The sequence below is a fragment of the Trachemys scripta genome, chromosome 1 (genome assembly GCF_013100865.1).
Source record: "Trachemys scripta elegans isolate TJP31775 chromosome 1, CAS_Tse_1.0, whole genome shotgun sequence".
Classification (NCBI taxonomy): Eukaryota; Metazoa; Chordata; order Testudines; family Emydidae; genus Trachemys; species Trachemys scripta.
The window spans coordinates 319,126,742-319,143,105 of NC_048298.1; the positions used below are offsets into that span (position 1 = coordinate 319,126,742).

The following is a 16,364-nucleotide window of genomic DNA, read 5'->3' on the forward strand; positions in this document are numbered from 1 at the left end:
AAAAAACAAAACTGGGGCATATTTACACACTTTGGGCTAGATTATGCTTAAAGGCATAGCTCCATAATAGAAAGGGTGAAAAGGTGCACTGCCCTATCAAGAGAACCTGAAGGTATTTATTCTGGCACAGTGCCTCCAGGGACACCAGAGAATCATGGGTCATAGCAGCCACTGCGATACCTTCTTGCAGGGTACACAATGTGCCATTCCCTCACCACATGGAGGATCAGCTCTGCCATCAGCTTGCCTCGTGGAGAGCATGACACCCTGAGCACAGTGACTGGTGTCTGGCCTCTGTGAAGGGTACTATGTGGGACAAGGCTTCATTCACATTCACCCACACCCCCCAAATCCTTGTACAGCCATAGGGGCAAGGAACAATCTGGCCCTATAAGAGCAGCACAATTTAGCACTCCTCATAGTGATGGGCATAGTACAAGAATGTAAACAGAAGAGAAGGGAATTTACTGTGTTGTACTCTGTTGGTTTTGATAGCTGAGTGTGTGGGTGGATTTGCCCGTAGGTAAGTATATTTGCTCCTACCATGGCTACCAACCAAACACAATCAGGGTTTAACCCAAGTCTACAGCAAGATCGTATCTGGGTTATTTGCATTATTTTGTCTACCTCTTCATTGCTTCTTTCTGGGTGTCTAGAAAAGGTTTCTAAGGTATTTCTTATTATACATATTTCTTTTATATTACAAAGATCAGAATATTAATTGTGACCAGTACTATATGAGCCACGTACAACCATTGGCTGAAACTTTAAAGACTCAGCTCCCAAGTACTGAGGTAATGAGGTAGAAATTTTTCCTCCTCTCTCTAGCTTCTTGCTTATTTTGCTTATATTCTTTCCACTTACCAACTCCCACAGTAAGCCGTGGTTAATTACTGTATTTTAAACATTCTGCTCACAGAGATAATCTCATGGGAAATGCTTTCTTTCCATGAGGGCATCAGGGGATCAGCAGCTGGGCTTTAAACTCATTTGTGTGTGTCTGCCTTTCCTTTCCTTTCCCCGCCATCTTCAGATGTTACTACTGAAGTGGCTTTTCTATATCAGCACAGAGGCCAACTACTGAGCGCTACTGAGACCCAGAGCAGCAAAAGGTGGGCAAAGGTTAAGCTTATCCCTTAGCAGCGCACCCTTTCTCCTTCCCACTCACATTGCTGCAGGCCAGCCTTGAGTGAAGCGTAGACTGGAGGCCATTTTCCACTGTCCACCCAGCAAAGTTTGAATAGGATGCATCTGAGTCTTCACTTGGCAAGTTGACTACTCAAACAAGCTGCAACAGCCCAGGGATGAGGTGTTGTCATACCATTCTCTCCCCTGCATTCCATGTAAAACTCACTGACCAAAGCACTGTTCAAGGCTGATTAACTGAAGGCACCATTCAGCATGAGCTCAAGTGGCCACCTTCACACTAGGAGTCTTCTGCTTTGAGGATATGGAATTTCTGAGGGCAACCAGCATGGAGGGCAATTCCTATAACTGCATAACACTCCGACTCCTCTGAAAAGCATATCCTGTACCCTCCTGTACAGCTATTTTCATGTTCTGACTCATTGCTCGCATTGCTTTCATAGCTAGCTAATCCTTTCTATTTTAAATATTCTATTACTCTTCTTCAGAGCTGAAATAGGATCTTACCATCGTCTCCCATTTTGGCAGCATTGAATTTTTAAACAATCCAAGAATAGTCGCACAAGGAAACGTTTGAATCCAGTACTAGTTTTCCTGCATGAGCACTCACAGAATTATGTTCCTTCAGAGAAATTCAATATTAAAATAGTTCAGTTCATTCAATTAAGTAACTTCAGTTACTTAAGCAATAAGACTCGGGGAGGTAGCTGTGACAACTGTTCAATATTAACACACCAACAGGTTATGATACCATGCAGTATCACCACATCAGAGAACCTTGTATTATAAAATGGTTCATTTAAAACCAGAATTCTTCCATTCAGAGAATCAAAAGCCAAGTGTTTCCTTTGGATTCGTAGAATTCCAAGGATCAATAATATCACCTGGGCATAGAATGTTGGTGATCAAGCTAATGTTTGCTTTGTCCGTGTAGTTTTATAATTTCAATTATTATATATTCAGATTATTTTCACACTGAGGGATGTATTTTATATATGTTTGTGTGCTTGGGGCCAAATCATTTTTCCACTGAAGTAGATGTGAGTTTTGCCATTAATTTCAGCAGCCATTGTGGGACCACTCTCTCCAGCAATCATCCTGTGCAACTGTTTTGTGCACTGGCGTTCTCTGCATGGAAGGAATGAAGAAAAGGAATTCTTCCCCAGAGACTGCAGAACAGGAGGGGAAATCGATCTGTAGCCACTACTCCAGCCTAATGACTGAAGTAGACTCCACCATCCTAGAGTTCTCTCTACAGGAGAAGAGGAGCAGGAGGATCTATGTAGTGGCAAATCCTCCATCCCACCTATACCCACCCCCCATGCAATCTCCTGAAAAGGGTCCCCCTTGAAATAGGAGAGGAGCAGGATGTCCCTCAAAGTGTTTAAAACCAGGGAAAGCATGAATAAATGGATTTCAGGAACAAGTACATCTCTCTTCAATCTGTGACTGGTAAGAAAACTTTGCCTCATCCTGTCAGACTCAGACCTAGTCATGGTGACTCTAACTCGTGTGTTTATGACTTCTTGATTATTGCAACTCATTATACTTAGGAATAAAGCCACACTGACTGGAAGAGCTGCAACTGGAACAGAGTATGGCAGTCCACCTGCTAGGCAACACAAGTGAGCACTATGAGTACATCCCCCAATACTTCAATTTCTGCAGAGGCTCGCCATTGAATTCAAAGTCTAATTCAGGCTCTCATTGATTACAGATTGAGCTGTGGTTGCTCAACACTTAGAATCATAGAATATCAGGGTTGGAAGGGACCTCAGGAGGTCATTTAGTCCAACCCCCAGCTCAAAGCAGGACCAATCCTCAAGTAAATCATCCCAGCAGGGCTTTGTCAAGCCTGACCTTAAAAACCTCTAAGGAAATTTAGGCTCAAGAAGTCTAAAGCTGGGGACCCAGAATTGAGGCACCCACTGATACAGGCTACTTTTGGAATAAACCTTTTATCTGATGCAGTTTCCTAATCTGCAGAGGTGGCTAATAATACTTAAGCACACTCGGCCATACATTTTGTAACCAAAAACTACATACTTTGTAAACTGTAAGTTAATGTTATTCTTAGGACTTGGAAAGCCCCTCAGTCATTTCTTTGAAATTAAAAGAATCTGCTGTTAAAATAGCAAGAATGGGAAGAAGGATAAAGGAATTTGAGGTGCAAGTCGTGTTCTCATCCATCCTCCCTGTTGAAGGAAAAGGCTCAGGTAAGGAGGTGAATGCGTAGTTACGGAGGTGGTGTCGGAGGGAGGGCTTTGGATTCTTTGACCATGGGATGTTGTTCCGGGAAGAAGGATTGCTAGGAAGAGATGGGATCCACCTAACGAAGAGAGGGCAGACCATCTTCACAGGCAGACTTGCTAACCTAGTGAGGAGAGCTTTAAACTAGGTTTGCCGGGGGATGGTGACCTAAGCCCAGAGGTAAGTGGGATACCAGGAGGAAACACAAGGAGGAGGGTACAAGACGGGAAGCTTCCTGATTCATACTGAGAAAGTAGGGCAATCGGCTAGTTATCTTAGGTGCATGTACAAGAACGCAAGAAGCCTGGGAAACAAGCAGGAAGAATTGGAAGTCCTGGCACAATCAAGGAACTATAATGTGACTGGAATAACAGAAACTTGGTGAGGAACGTTCACATGACTGGCACACTGTCATGGATGGGTATAAACTGTTCAGGAAGGACAGGTACGGGAGGAAAGGTGGAGGAGTTTCATTGTATGTAAGAGCACGGTATGATTGCTCAGAGCTCCAGTATGAAACTGGAGAAAAGCCTGCTTAGCGTCTTTGGGTTAAGTTTAGAGGTGAGAGCAACAAGGGTGATGTTGTGGTGGGCGTGTGCTATAGACCACTGGATCAGAAGGATGAAGTAGATGAGGCTTTCTTCAGACAACTAATTGAAGTTTCCAGATCACAGGCTCTGGTTCTAATGGGGGACTTCAATCACCCTGACATCTGCTGGGAGAGCAATACAGCAGTGCACAGACAATCCAGGAAGTTTTTGGAGAGTGTTGGGGACAACTTCCTGGTACAAGTGCTGGAGGAACCAACTAGGGGCCATGCTCCTCTTGAACTGCTGCTTACAAACAGGAAAGAATTGGTAGGGGAAGTAGAAGTGGGTGGCAACCTAGTCAGCAATGACCATGAGATGGTTGAATTCAGGATCCTGACAAAAGGAAGAAAAGAGAGTAGCAAAATACAGACCCTGGACTTCAGAAAAGCAGACTTAGACTCCCTTAGGGAACTGATAGGCAGGATCCTGTGGGAGGCTAATATGAGGGGGGAAGGAGTCCAGGAGAGCTGGCTGTATTTTAAAGAAGCCTTATTGAGGGCACAGGAACAAACCATCCCGATGTGCAGAAACCATAACAAATATGGCAGGTGACCTGCGTGGCTTAACGGTGAAAGCTTCAGTGAGCTTAAACTCAAAAAAGAAGCTTACAAGAACTGGAAATTTGGACAGATGACTAGGGAGGAGTATAAAAATGTTGCTAGAGCATGCAGGGGTGTAATCAGGAAGGCCAAGGCACGATTGGCGATGCAGTTAGCAAAGGATGTGAAGGGTAACAAGAAGCGTTTCTACAGGTATGTGTGGGACCCTTACTGAATGCGAGAGGCAACATAGTGACAGATGATGTGGAAAAAGCTGAAGAACTCAATGTTTTTTTTTGCCTTGGTCTTCACAGACAAGGTCAGCTCCCAGACTGCTGCACTGGGCAACACAGTATGGGGAGGAGGTGAGCAGCCCTCAGTGGTGAAAGAACCGGTTAAGGACTATTTAGAAAAGTTGGACATGCACAAGTCCATGGGTCCAGATCTAATGCATCCCAGGGTACTGAGGGAGTTGGATGATGTGATTGCAGAGCCATTGGCCATTATCTTTGAAAATTTGTGGCGAACGGGGGAGATCCCGGATGATTGGAAAAAGGCAAATATAGTGCCCATATTTTAAAAAGGGAAGAAGGAGAACCCGGGGAACTACAAACTGGTCAGCCTCACTTCAGTCCCCAGCAAAATCATGGAGCAGTTCCTGAAGGAATCCATTTTGAAACACTTGAAGGAGAGGAAGGTGATCAAAAACAGTCAACATGGATTCACCAAGAGCAAGTCATGCCTGACCAACCGGATTGCCTTCTATGATGAGATAAGTGGCTCTGTAGATATGGGGAAAGTGGTGGATGTGATATATCTTGACTTTAGCAAAGCTTTTGATACAGTCTCCCACAATATTCTTGCCAGCAAGTTAAAGAAGTATGGATTGGATTAATGGACTATAAGGTGGATAGAAAGCTGGCTAGATTGTTGGGCTCAACAGGTAGTGATCAACGGCTCGATGTCTAGTTGGCAGCCAGTATCAAGCAGAGTGCTCCAGGGGTCGGTCCTGGGGATGGTTTTGTTCAAAATCTTTATTAATGATCTGGCTGATGGGGTGAATTGCACCCTCAGCAAATTCGCAGATGACACTAAGCTGGGGGGAGAGGTAGATATGCTGGAAGGTAGGGATAGGGTCCAGAGTGACCTAAACAAATTGGAGGACTGGGCCAAAAGAAATCTGATGAGGTTCAACAAGGTGCAGAGTCCTGCACTTAGGACGGAAGAATCCCATGCACCGCCACAGGCTGGGGACTGACTGGCTAAGCAACAGTTCTGCAGAAAAGGACCTGGGGATTACAGTGGACAAGTAGCTGGATATGGGTCAGCAGTGTGCCCTTGTTGCCAAGAAGGCCAATGGCATATTCGGCTGTATTAGTGGGAGCATTGCCAGCAGATCGAGGGAAGTGATTATTCCCCTCTATTCAGCATTGGTGAGGCCACACCTGGAGTACTGCATCCAGTTTTGGTCCCCCCATTACAGAAGGAATGTGGACAAATTGGAGAGAGTCCAGCGGAGGGCAACGAAAATGATTAGGGGGCTGGGGCACATGACTTATGAGGAGAGGCTGAGGGAACTGGGGTTATTTAGTCTGCAGAAGAGAAGAGTGAGAGGGGATTTGATAGCTACCTGAAGGGGGGTTCCAAAGAGGATGGAGCTAGGCTGTTCTCAGTGGTGGCAGATGACAGAACAAGAACCAATGGTCTCAAGTTGCAGTGGGGGAGGTCTAGGTTGGCTTACAGGAAACACTATTTCACTAGGAGGGTAGTGAAGCACTGGAATGGGTTACCTGGGGAGGTGGTGGAATCTCCATCCTTAGAGGTTTTGATGGCCCGGTTTGACAAAGCCCTGGCTGGGATGATTTAGTTGGTGTTGATAATGCTTTGAGCAGGGGATTGGACTAGATGACCTCCTGAGGTCTCTTGCAATCCTAATATTCTATGAATGAAGAAGCAGAAAATTATCACTTAAAGAATCTTGAAAAGGAGGTTGAAAATATGGACCCATGAAGTATGTTTGTGAGCTGCCTTGTTCTGACATATAGCTCTGTCCATTTCAAACTTCAAATAAACAATACATAAAATTTTCTTATGACGCAGGTTCCCTAATTCTGGGAAATCTGTGAGACAATCAGAAATCTTGACCTTTGTAATGCAGGAGCCAGATTAATATTCTCAAATAATACAATTTCTTCAGAAAATACTGACTTCAATGGGAAATTTGACCTGAATTTACTAAATACACTTGTTCACTGACACCAGGCCATCACTACACTATGGGTGCTACACATGGGCAGAGGGTGAACCCCCGCTTTGGGGAAGCTAGCCCACTGGCCACGCCCCTTCCACCAAGGCCCCGCCCTCCCACATGCCGGAGGCCCCCCCGTAACAGGAGGAGCCCTGTGGCCTGCCCACCCCAGTCATGCCAGGCCGCCAACCCCAGTGCCAGTCTGGTCCCAGCCATGCCGCTGGCCCCTCCCCCCCAGCTGCTGGCCCCCTCGAGTCACTGGGCTAAGCTGCCCCCTGGATAGGCCAAGTGCCAGGCTGAGATGCCCCCGCCCCCAGATGGGCCAAGTGCCGGCCCCGGCAAGCGCCGGGCCAAGCTGCTGTCCCCCTCCCCCCAAGCCGGGATGCTGGGCTGAGCCGCTGTCTCAGCCAGGCTGAGCTGCCCCCCGGACGGGCTAGGCCCCAGCCCCGCCGAGCACCAGGCCAAGCTGCCTCCCCACCCCAGCACAGGTCGAGCGAGCCACCTCACTCCCACCCGCTCCGCCCACTGCTGGCTCGTTGTGTTCTCTCCCACCCCCACAAGGAGGAGGGACAAGGCGAGCAGTGGCAGGCAGGCAGCAGCAGAGTAAGGGCCACCGTAGCCCAGGTGTCCAGCAGCGGGTCGGCAGCAGCTGCACCAGGACTTAGCCTTCCCTGGCCTATTATACCTGCCACTCATGGTGCTACAGCTACATAGCTGCAGCTCTGCTGCTGCAGCACCATAGTGTAGACACTTTCTACATCAATGGAAGGGGGCTTTCAATCGCTCTAGTAAACCACCTCCCAGTGTGATGGCAGCTAGGTTACTGGAAGAATTCTTCAGTCGACCTAGCCGTGTCTACACCAGGGTCTAGGCTGGCTTAATTAAGCGCTATGTAGTGTGAATTTTTCACACCTCTAAGAGATCTAAGTCGAACTAAATTTTAAATGTAGACCAGGGCTATACCAGAGAAAAGGACATAAGAATGACCATACTGGGTCAGACCAAAGATCCATCTAGCCCAGTATCCTGTCTTCCGACAGTGGCCAATGCCAGGTGCTTCAAAGGAAATGAATAGAACAGATAATCAACAAGGAATCCATCCCCCGTCGCCCATTCCCAGCTTCTGGCAAACAGAGTCTAGAGACACCATCCCTGCCCATCCTGGCTAAGAGCCATTGATGAATTATCCTTCATGAACTTATCTAGTTCTTTTTTGAGCCCTATTATAGTCTTCACCTTTACAATATCCTCTGGCAAAGAGTTCCACAGGTTGACTGTGCATTGTGTGAAGAAATACTTCCTTTTGTTTGTTTTAAACTAGCTGCCTATTAATTTAATTTGGTGACTTCTAGTTCTAAAAACAGACAGAATAGCTAATCCTTTCGCCACTAAAGCCTAGAGTGACTTTCTGGAAGGCTCAGGCTTATGGCCCACTTAGGACATTATAGTGACTAAAGCCTAGGGGCAGAGTGCTTAGTACCGTGAGTGGGTCCACTGACTTTCAGTGGGACTACTCACAGGAGTAAAGTTACTCACATGTGCATTTGCAGGATCAGGCCTTCAACTGTTACCAGTAACTGAACACAAGTTTGTCCAATTAACAGCTTTGCTTAAGACTAGATTGCAACTTGCCCTTGTGGGGCGATGCTGGGGGAGGCACAAAACCTTTCCCCAATGAAGCCCTGCCAATGGCCAGCCATAGTCACTGCATTTGAGGGACAAGAGAGACTGATCCCTCTGTGCACACCCCAGGAAGAGAAATCTCCTCAAAGGAAGAGAAGAAGGACTAGAGCAGGCTAAGCACAGGACTAGGGGTAGCATGCTTATCTGGAAGTTCAGGGATGGATTGTGTCTCCCCATGGTGAAATCCCTTGCTGAGCTCCCATCGGGGTGTTTCAGCTCTATGTATCTAGTCAGGACTGAGTTATAAAGACACAATATAGCCCTTCATAGCCAAGTATTATAAATGAATAGATTACATATCTGTTGCCCTTTCATCAATCTGAGCAACATTTCATTCAATGAGGACAGTAACATGGCGCCTGTAGAAATCAACAGCAGATAGTGTGTTGTTAAAAAAAGAGGTGGTATTTACTTCAGCGCACTGCACTACTACAATCTTGTTTAGAAGAATATTACATTAATGACAGACAATGAAAGTATGGAGAGTCACCGATTAGGATGAAACATAAAAGCGAGACGATGGTCCAGTGGTTAAGGTGCTAGCATAGGACTTGGGAGACCCAGCTTCCCTGCTCCATCACAGACCTTGAGTAAGCCACTTAAGGCTCAGATCCTCAAAGGTAAATAAGCACTTAACCACCATTGATTTTAATGGGAGTTAAGTGCCTAAATACCTTTGAGGATGTGGGCCTTAGGGAACTGATGCACAGAGAGGCTATCTGTAATGGGGATATTAGCACTTCTCTGTCTCAGAGGGGAGTTGTGAGGATAAATATGTTAAAGATTGTGGAGAAAGTCCAGAGAAGAGCAAAAAAATGATTAAAGGTCTAGAAAACATGACCTATGAGGGAAGATTGAAAAAAATGAGTTTGTTTAGTCTGGAGAAGAAAAGACCGAGAGGGGACATGATAACAGTTTTCAAGTACATAAAACGTTGTTACAAGGAGGAGGGAGAAGAATTATTCTTCTTAACCTCTGAAGAGAGGACAAGCAGCAATGGGCTTAAATTGCAGCCAGGGTGGTTTAGGATGGACATTAGGAAAAACTTCCTAACTGTCAGAGTGGTTAAACACTGGAATAAATTGCCTATGGCCGTTGTGGAATCTCCATCATTGGGGATTTTTAAGAGCAGGTTGGACAAACACCTGTCATGGATGGTATAGATAATACTTAGTCCTGCCTTGAGTTCAGATGACTGAACTAGATGACCTCTCGAGGTCCCTTCCAGTTCTATGATTCTATGATTGTGAGGTGCACAGATACCACAGTAATGAAGGTCATAAAAATACCCATGACAGTTTACCAAAGTCCAACAGGGAGATTTAATAAGGCTGTAAATCAAATTTACAATATTTTTTCCAAGTGTGAGCACAATAAAGTGTTATAGTTGAATTAAACTGAAAGAAAACAAAGGAGCAAAGATTACAACATATCTAGATTGTCATCTATTGAAACAGACATGGGCACACATTCAAGTGTCTGAGATATGCACAAATATTAGATAAACTTTCTTCTTCAGCAGCGTAATAAAGCCCCATGTGTGCCTCTGTCAGTGTGTAAATTATGGACCATCTCCAGGCGTCATATACATGGAACATCTATGAATACAATGAGAATCCTGCATGTGAATTGATGTACCCAGTTCAGAGATTATAAGGCCAGAACGGATCTGGTGATCACCTGGTCTCACCGCCTGTATAGCACAGACATAGAACTTTCCCAAAATTATTCCTAGAGGACAGCTTTTAGAAAAAGCTTTTAGAAATACACCAGGACACTTAGTATATTGTTAATCGTTAATTACTCTCACCATTAAAAAGGTATGCCTTATATCCAGTCTGAATTTGTCTAGCTGCAACTTCCAACGATTGGATCGTGCTCTACCTTTCTCTGCTAGATTGAAGTGCCCATTATTAACTATTTGTTCCCCATGTTGATACTTACAGTCTATAACCAAGTCATTTCTTAACCTTCTTTTTGTTAAGCTAAATAGATTGAGGTCCTTGAGTCTATCACTATAAGACATGTTTTATAATCCTTTAACTTCTCTGAACACTCTTAAATTTATCAATATCTTTCTTAAATTGTGCACACCAGAACTGGACACAGTATTCCAGCAGTGGTTGCACCAGTGCCAAATACAGAGATAAAATAACCTCCCTACTCCTGCTTGAGATTCCCCTATTTAGGCATCCCAGAACTGCATTAGCTCTTTTGGTCAAACCATCACATGTTCAGCTGATTATCCACCACAACCCCCAAATCTTTGTCAGAATCACTCACCGCTTCCCTTTTGTAACCTTCAGTCCTTCTGAGTGACAAAAACGTATCGGTATAGGAAGTGGAAAACTGAGTATCTTAATGGAAGAATACAAAGGCTGACAAGCCAAAAATTTCACCATATTCCTTAAAAATGACATTTCTATCAGCATTTTCTTAAGCCTGAAGTGCAGTGCACCTGTAGTCATCCACACCTATCTACATCAAAGCCAGGCTATTAGTTTTTTTTTTTTTTTTAATTATTCAGATACATTCCTCTCCCATGCTCCCTGAACAGTCTCACATCTTGGTGCAGTCAGTAACAAAGAAACTGCTCAGTTCCCTATTATGATACACAGATGTTTTTGGTTTCTCTCTCCTCCCGTTATTTCCTTAGGAAGGATACTTTAATTTTATACAGCGCGTGTTTACTCCGACCAGCGAATCGATGGCGCTGGATACAATTTGTATGAAATAAACTCGGCGCTTAATTATTATTAGTTAGACATCACCAGCACGTGCAGTACGCCAGGAAAGATGAACTGACTGAATAACATTATTCCCCAAAATCCACTGACGGGTTCCTAGCAAAAGTAAAGAATTCTTGTCCTACTGGGAGCCACATTTTCTGTTGCCATGTTTCAGAGTAGCAGCCGTGTTAGTCTGTATCCGCAAAAAGAACAGGAGTACTTGTGGCACCTTAGAGCCTAACCAATTTATTTGAGCATAAGCTTTCGTGGGCTACAGCCCACTTCTTCGGATGCATGGAATGGAACATATATTGAGGAGATATATATACACACCTTTTCATGCTCTCTGTATGTGTATATATATCTCCTCAATATATGTTCCATTCTATGCATCCGAAGAAGTGGACTGTAGCCCACGAAAGCTTATGCTCAAATAAATTGGTTAGGCTCTAAGGTGCCACAAGTACTCCTGTTCTTTTTTCTGTTGCCAGTTCAGATTCTCTGCTGACCTGTGTGACTCGCCCCTTAATATAAAGACAAACCCAAATCTGTTGAAGACAGGAAGGCAAGTGGCTTGGTGCTGAACCCCAGGTCAGCAGGACCATCAGACCCAGCATAACCCAGAGCTGTCCACACACACACACACACGGTTTCCGAAGGGCCAAGCAAGCTCCCGCAGCCTTGACAATGCAGCCGGGCTCCGCCCAGCCGCTCAGCAGGGCGAGGCGTGCGCGGGTCGGGCCGGGGAAGCTGCGAGCGCCGCTGCCCGGCCGAGACCGGGGCAAAGCGCCAGGCTGCGGGGCTGGCCCGGCGGGGGGCGCGGTTACCTATGGAGATCTCCTGCGCGAAGGCCAGCGAGATGAGCAGCAGGGGCAGCCCCACGGCGATGCAGGTGACCAGCTTGTCCAGCGCCAGCTCCAGCCGCAGCCCTTTGTACTTGGGCTCGGAGGGCTCCTTCAGCAGGAAGTCGGAGAAGACGTACTCGGTGGCGATGTGGGCGATGGCCATGGCGAGCGCGGGTCGGGTCGGGTCGGGTCGGGCCGGACAGGGGGCGCCCGGAGCGCCCGGCACGCAGCCTGCCCCGCTCCTTTCGCTTTGCTTCCTGCTCGCGCCTGCCCCTGGCGGCCCGAGGCGCCGGCAGCAGCGAGACAAGCCCCGGCCGGCAGCTGCAGCGCCCGGCTCCCCGCCCCGCGCTCGCTCTTTGTCTGGCTCGCGTCTCCCGCACCTCCGAGTGGGGCCGCGGCGGCGCCTCCCCCTCCCCAGGCAGCGCGCTCGGGTCTCGGGACCTTGCGCCGCAGCCGGCCCAGCGCGGGAAGGAGGCGGGGCCGGGCTCTGCCCCGCGGCGGGCAGCGGGAACCGGGGGTAGCTCAGGCTGTGACCCTCAGAAAGGGGGGGCGGTGGCAGGATTGGGCCCCGCTGGCTGGGCGCACGGGTAGGGGCGGTGGCAGGATTGGGTCCACCCAGGAGTGGCTGAGGCCAATATCTGCTCCAAACCCTAGCACTGTCCCTGTGGCCCTAGTTTAGGGTGACCAGATGTCCCAATTTTATAGGGACAGTCCCGATTTTTGGGTCTTTCTCTTATATAAGCTCTTATTACCCCCACCCCCTGTCCCGATTTTTCACACTTGCTGTCTGGTCATCCTACCCTAACTTAGGAGCTTCTGGGTTGATGATGTGGGTGCTCAAAGCCCCATCCCTCCACCCAAACAATCTTATGAATCTTCCTCCTTGTGGTAATGGAGGAGGGTCTCTCTGCCTGTCATATCGTTTGGGGGGAAATTGTGCATATAGAAAGAAGCAGTATCAGAGGCCAATGGGCCTGATGCTCCAGTCACACTGCTTTTAAGCCAAGGTAGTTTCCCCTGATTTCAGTGAAGTTACTCTTGGCTTATAGTAGTGGGAGCCAAGGCCGGCTCTGGCTTTTTGGCCGCCTCAGGCAAAAAAGCCTCTGGCCACGCCCCCCCCCCCCCAGCGCAGCAGGGGAGGGCGGCCGGAGCCCCGGGGGGAGGGCAGCGAGCCCCAGCCGGGGCTCCGCTCTCCCCGGCGGCCAGAGCGCTGTGGGGAGGGTGGCGAGCCCACCCGGGGCTCCGCTCTCCCCGGCGGCCGAAGCCGGAGCACCGCGCCGTCCCCCTCCAGGTGCCCCCCCAAGCACAAGCTTGGTGGGCTGGTGCCTGGAGCCGGCCCTGGTGGGAGCGGAGAAGCAAGCCAAAAATCTCATGTGGCGGAGATTAGAGTAGAGCTCTGAGGGCCAGATTAATCCTCTGCAGATAAATTGTGGCAGTCCCCACTGAATTTAGGCCAAAAGGTGCTGAGCCTCGGCACTTCTGCGCTTGGCAGTTCACAGTCCCAGCACCTCTGGGCTTGCTGCATTAGTTATGAACGTAAAAAAATTACATGAGCCCCAGCACCTTTGTTGTTACAAATTAAACCCTGGGTTACTCCCAGTGCTTCTTACAAGTTGCATCCTGTATTTGTACTGCTACCTGACTACTCTCCAGCCTGTAATATCCAATAGAAAGTATGTGGAATGGCAACTAGCTATGACTGAATGTTAATAGTTTATTTGTAGAGGGAGAGAAAAGAAAATTCCCCCACCTAAACCATCTGGTCTCTGGCTTCAAAGGTCCACTAACTTTCTGTGGGAATTTTTGTTTTTGGATTGAATCCAGTGAACTCCGTTCCCTTGTGTTTATGGGATAACTCCTGCTTTCTCCAGAGCCAGAGGGCCCAGGAGGCATTGGAACCAGACTGCATATGTTACCGGTTCGTTGATTTTTAAGCTGCAACCCACTTTCACATAATAAGAATCTCAGAAATTAATGATGAAAATGACCAATATGTCAAATGCTCTGGCATGCAGAACCCCCATTCACTTCAACTGAAGTTCCACGTACAGAATGTTTGTGGAATCAAGATCCTAACAGGACAGCTAACCCACCCTCCTTGTCAGTGTAGGATTGTAGCATCCCACTAAAAGGCAGGGATGGTATCTAGCTCTGCTTTTGTTTGGAAAGAGCCTAGCACATTTGGGGCATTACCACAAGCTAAACAATGAATAGGTAAATAAATATTCTCCAGTTCCGCTATAAATGATTTGGTGAGAGGGCTTCTTCCTAGGGAGATTAGGCTATAGTCTGACAGAATTTAGCATTAAGACATTTTCCTGATATTCAGCCTAAAATTTGAAGATACAGGGAGACATGCTGTCCTTGAGGGCTTGTTTGGGATTTGCATCTGAAGTAAGAATGTTATGGTAGTCCAGTGGTCGGCAACCTTTCAGAAGTGGTGTGCCGAGTCTTCATTTATACACTCTAATTTAAGGCTTCGCATGCCGGTAATACATTTTAACGTTTTTTAGAAGGTATCTCTATAAGTCTATAATATATAACCAAACTACTGTTAGGGTTAGGCCGGAAAGCAGGCTGAGCAAGGCTGGAGATCCAGACCCCGGCTGGCAGGAGGTCAGTGGCTGGAACCCCAGATCAGCAGCTGAGGTGAGTGGAGCTGGTGGCTGGTAGGGCTGAGCAAGGCTGGAGGCCTGGACCCTGTCTGGCAGGGGGCCTGCGCTGGAACTCCAAGGGGAAGCAAGGTGAGTGGGGCTGCGGAGGTGGGGACGCTGGATGGCAAGGGGCCAGAAGCCAGACCCCCAGAGCAGCGACTGAGCAGCTCAGCCCACCGCTACTCTGGGGTTTCCACCGCTGGCTCCTGCCAGCTGGGGTCTCAGCCCGCTGCCAGACTGGGGTTCCTTCCCCCAGGCCAGCAGCGGGAGCTGAGTGGGACCGGCGGGAACCCCAGAGCGGCGGAGGGCTGAGTGGCTCAGCCGGCGCCGCAGGCCATCAAAAATCGGCTCGTGTGCCACCTTTGGCATGTGTGCCGTAGGTTGCCGACCCCTGTGGTAGTCCAACAAAGCTCCTGGAGAAAACTGGAGCAGTCAGCCCCATATTGCTAGGTGCAGTACAAACATGCAATAAAAAGTCAGAGTCTGCCACAAAAAGCTTACACTCTTAGCATATGGTGAGAGAGAGAAAATAAGCAGGGAGGGAAGGTGGGGAAGGACAAGATAACAGTGAAACTATAGTGTTTGGTACATTAACAGCATGAAGCTTTGCAATGATGTTGAAGGCATTTTGGAATACCCCATCTCTGTTCCACCACAACCACCCAATTCAAATAAAAAAGAGTTCCTGTATTAAAGAAACGGTCAGAAGGTTCATACAAATGGTAAACTTTTTTATTATTATATAAAAGGCTAAATTATACCATTCAGATATTTTATGATTCTGTTTTAAACAGCAAACATATGGAAAACAGAAATAAAAATACCTAAATAATGTTGATTTATTTATGGTGCATGATGGGTGAAAGCCTTAACTCTATTTGTGCATAGTACGCAAGCATTCTGGACACATGAATAATATTTAACAAAGAACAAGAGACCTCAATACTAGTGGTTACATAGTGGAAAGAAACTAGTGTTTAGAATGTCTGTGGTTCCCTGAATGCTATTAGGTTTAGCCAACTATAAAGGAAGCTTTAAAAGTAATGATTGAAGGAGTGTTTGTGGTACAATGTACAGTAAAAGCTGTTTTATGCGGCACTTCACCAATTGGAAAGCTCTATAAACCAGCATTTCTGATCTTCATTGAAATTCTGGTTTATAGTTTGGTTGGTGTGGAGCCAGCAGGTGGTTGGGGCGCAGGAGGGGGTGTGGAGCGCAGGCTCCAGGAGGGAGTTTGGGTATGGGAGGCAGAGTGGGATGCTGGATCTGGGGGGCGCTCACCTCGGGTGGCTCCCCACAAGCGGCAACCTGTCCCAGCTGCTCTGAGGCGGAGGCGCAGCAGGCAGCAATGTGCACTGCCTCCGCTCGCAGGTGCCGCCCCCACAGCTCCCGTTAGCCGCGGTTCCCAGCCAAGGGAAGCTGTGGAGCTAGTGCTCGGGGCAGGGTAGAGGCAGTGCATGGAGCCACCTGCCATGCTTCCTCCTAGGAGCAGTCAGGACAGGTCGCCGCTTGTGGGGAGCCACCTGAGGTGAGTGCCCCCTAGATCCAGCACCCTATACCTCATCCTGTGCCCCAACCCGCTGCCCCGAGCCATCTCTCGTGCCCCAACCCCCTTCCCCAAACCCCATCCTGCACCCAAACTCCCTGCCAGAGCTTGTGCCCTGCACCCCCTCCCGCACC

At 47.8% G+C, this 16,364-nt stretch overlaps 1 protein-coding gene across 1 annotated transcript in view; it reads right to left on the reverse strand.

Moving 5' to 3' along the window:
• The window catches only part of PANX1 (pannexin 1), a 45,029-nt gene extending 32,686 nt beyond the window's left edge, over nucleotides 1-12,343 (reverse strand). The window contains exon 1 of the mRNA XM_034758946.1: nucleotides 12,013-12,343. Coding sequence (XP_034614837.1) covers nucleotides 12,013-12,193 — 181 coding nt within the window. The 5' untranslated portion in view covers nucleotides 12,194-12,343. The remainder of the gene's footprint in view (nucleotides 1-12,012) is intronic.
• Between the last annotated feature and the right edge of the window lie 4,021 nt (nucleotides 12,344-16,364).